Source organism: Rhagoletis zephyria, unplaced genomic scaffold, assembly GCF_001687245.7.
Source record: "Rhagoletis zephyria isolate East Lansing unplaced genomic scaffold, Rhagoletis_zephyria_1.1 Rzeph_scaffold_34203, whole genome shotgun sequence".
Lineage (NCBI taxonomy): Eukaryota > Metazoa > Arthropoda > Insecta > Diptera > Tephritidae > Rhagoletis > Rhagoletis zephyria.
This window is the reverse complement of record NW_016191258.1, coordinates 1-3613: the sequence shown is the minus strand read 5'-3', so window position 1 is coordinate 3613 and position 3613 is coordinate 1. Positions and strand designations below refer to the sequence as shown.

Here is a 3613-nt window from a genome sequence, read left to right as displayed (position 1 = left end):
CGAGGGAGTTGGCGATTTTGGTTATTGTCTCAACTTCGCACATTTTGAATTTTTTGAAAAAATGCTATTTGTTTTTATTTGTTAACCAGAAAATGGAAAATTGGGAAGCTTTTTCGCCTTTCCACGTGAAGATAAATATTTACTAACAGCTGTTTAACGAGCTTTGCCAGATTGTTTAAATGCTAGCGGGCGCTTTATTTATGCGGTGATACCATCTTTGAACGAAGAAATCGTAGTGAAAATTATTTCGTTCGCCGTGCTATTTGTAAGTGAACGAAGAATTATTTGTTCGCCTTGCGCCTACACTAGTGGGTTTCGAAAGAGTGCTCAATCAAATTAAAATAAATATTTTATTAAGTAAATTAAAATATTTCATTTGGTGATCACACATAAAAATATTTTCATTCATGCATTTGTAATGTACATATGTATGTACATATACATAACTGAAGCGGCGTTTACTCCATTTGACTGCGACTACCTGATTTGTGAGTTTGTGTGAGCGCCTCATAGGTGATGTCGTACTGTAGTAGGAATATGAATATGGTGGAGGTGCCGACAAGTAGCTAAATAAAAATTTTGTAAACAATTTTATTTGGTTTCTAACTTTATGAAAGTTATGTCTGAGCACTTACTGATGTGATAAAGTTCATATTTAATTCTACCACACCACAAACAACATTAGTTCTCGTATTTATAATCAATTGCAATATGAAGTGTGTTATCTGCAATTAATTATTAAAAATAATTTTAACACATTTTTAGAAAATTGTACGGCAGACCGTTTCTTCCATTTCCGAGTTCTGTCCTTCTATTTCATTCATTATTAATGCTGTACTGTTTTTCTGAAAAAAAAAAAGAATAATACTTTTAAATAAATAAAGTTTTTTTTTTCATCAGCCTTGTAACTGGATAAATATTTCTTTGCCAAGTAATATATACGGTCTGTAATTCTTAACCGCGGCCGCTGTGGTGTAGTGGTCAAAGCAACATCACAACAAAATTTAGAGAGGTTTTTTCATAACAGCGGTCGCCCCTCGGCAGGCAATGGCTAACTTCCGAGTGTATATCTGCCACGAAAAACAGCTTCTCATAAAAATACAATCGCCGTTCGGGGTCTGGGTAAAACTCTAGGACTCCCCGCCGTGTTGTGTAACAACATCAAGGCGAACCCCACAAATTGGAGGACAAGCTCGGTCAAACACGAAGGTTGCAGACAGAGTGGAAGCGAAGTCGACGATGAAGATGAAGACGGATCCGAAGCCGAATTGTTTGCGTTGCGGCCAAGCTGGCGAGTGTTCATAGTGGAAGATCAATGATATGAAGATTTGTTTCTAAATCAAACCTTTTCTTTTATATATGTAAAATCTAAAGAAAATAAAGAAAAAACAGCTATTCATGAAATAATTTGTATAGGACAATTTTTGGAGAATTTCGCCACTTGTATTATGTGTTACGGCAAGACGGACAGACATTTTTCGAATTTACAAGTATGCCAATTAATACGTTTGATTACATTTTGCCAAAAAATTTTGCGAATTTTCTTGAAAAACGCGTTTTTCACAATTGCAAACAGTTAAATAAAATGTAAACAACTCATCACAGCAGGCGATTTGTCTTTGAAAATAGTACCGCACAGTTTCAAGCTGACTGCTTGCGCAACCGTTGTTGTTGTTGTTGTAACGGCTACAACAACCCCGCCCAGGACGGTTGGTATCTCAGTCGTTGTCGTCAAGTTCCACTAACGGCAACCCTAGGAAGCTTGCAGCTTCTGTGGGGTTTGTCCACAGGGACAAGGCCGTTAGGGTTGCGCAACCGTCTTCATCTTCGTCTTCGTTTGCACTGTGATCACTTTCACATGTTTACTACAGCACTGTTTTTCATCTACGTCTTCGTCTTCATCTTCATCTTCGGCTTCGCTTCCACTCTGTCTGCAACCTAAGGCCAAACCTCTGAGAAATTTCTAGAGAAATTGCTGATGTAGAGAATTTGCGCAGTCTATGGCCATTTTAAGCCTAGACTCGCCACGTCGTCTTCTGCAGGCGGCGTCGTACTCGCTGTTATTATTGTAGCAGCTACTTAGTCCTGTCTAGTTCGGCTTGTCCCTCAATCCCTCAATTATTGCCGTCAAGCGCAACTAACGGGAGACCCAGGAAGTGTNAGAGAAATTGCTGATGTAGAGAATTTGCGCAGTCTATGGCCATTTTAAGCCTAGACTCGCCACGTCGTCTTCTGCAGGCGGCGTCGTACTCGCTGTTATTATTGTAGCAGCTACTTAGTCCTGTCTAGTTCGGCTTGTCCCTCAATCCCTCAATTATTGCCGTCAAGCGCAACTAACGGGAGACCCAGGAAGTGTGCCATTTCAACTGGGTTGGTCCCAAGGGAGAGAGGCCCCCCTACTCATCTATAATATGGGATGGCGTCTTCCTTGTCAAGTCGCAACACCGATAAAGATGATTGTACTATATCCCATATATTGAGATGTTCTCCTAGTCTGCAGTGTCTTGTAAAAAGTTTTCGTTTTGCGAGGCTGATTAAATGATTGTACTTATATAGCTTTGGTTTTCTATTGCCTCCCTCTCTGCTTTGCTTTGTATCTACCTCCTTCTCTTCATGTAAATTACCGAAGTATGTATTTGAGTCACACCACACAAGTTCGATTAAGATTCGTTCTTTGCGTCTTTATTGGTATAGGAAGTACACTCAATCGACGTTGATCTACTAATGGTTAGTTAACCCTTGTGACTTAGCATGATACAGTATACGTCTAGCATTCTCTGAGCTGGCTTGCTGTGTATTTACATATGTATGTATGAAGACAAGATTATATTAGCCTACTGGGTTCTATTTAGTACAGAGATCTGCAATGAGTCCTAATGAAATTAGTACACTTAAGTCATAATCCATAAAATTTGGTGCAAATGCGTACTGATACTAACTCTAAAAAATACTATGACTAAATAATTCAAAACAAAACCAAAAACTAACCATATGAATTATCAATTTATGACTCTATCGAGTGTAGGCAATGAATTTTTTAGTACCTCCTGCAAATAATTTGAATACACAAACTTTCTTTGAAGATATAAGAAGAATCTACTAATGCCTTTCGTCGTTCATCCTGACTACCATAAAGTACGAATTTACCCCCGTATTGAGAAACCGAATCCGCCTAGCATGCTTTAGAAAAACGTAAGTTTTAAATATAACTACCAAACACCAAATTACACTACCTGACTCTGTACACCATAATTAAAATAAAGTATGCAGAACATTTTGCCAATATGCATGCTTGTCCAAACCAACGAGTACATAATCCATGAAAATGTGGAGTTAGACGCATCGTCCAAGTATTTGTACAACAGGAAAAGATTAACCGACAAGTTTGTGAAGGATCCAATGTACACCAACACCAGTGAGAGGGCAAACGAATTATTTACTTCCTTTGTGAATATCTGAAGTGTCGAGTAGCTTAATCGAATGTCTTGTAGTTTTTGGCGCAAAACTCTGGCAGACGTTTTTAGCGAAAGCTCCGCGTGCAGGATTTCATTCAGCCGAATTATGCGTTGAGCTATGGCATATAGCAGGGTGTAGTACTGTACCAGCGAGAAGC

General features: G+C 38.8%; 1 protein-coding gene across 1 annotated transcript; it reads right to left on the bottom strand.

Annotated features, from left to right (window-relative positions):
* Positions 1–458: 458 nt before the first annotated feature.
* LOC108354222 (putative gustatory receptor 59f) lies at positions 459–3571 on the bottom strand (the record flags this gene model as incomplete). Its single annotated transcript, XM_017605413.1, has 4 exons — positions 459–566; positions 636–725; positions 783–845; positions 3234–3571. Coding segments are annotated over 4 exons (599 nt in total), but the record flags the coding sequence as incomplete, so codon positions are not given.
* Between the last annotated feature and the right edge of the window lie 42 nt (positions 3572–3613).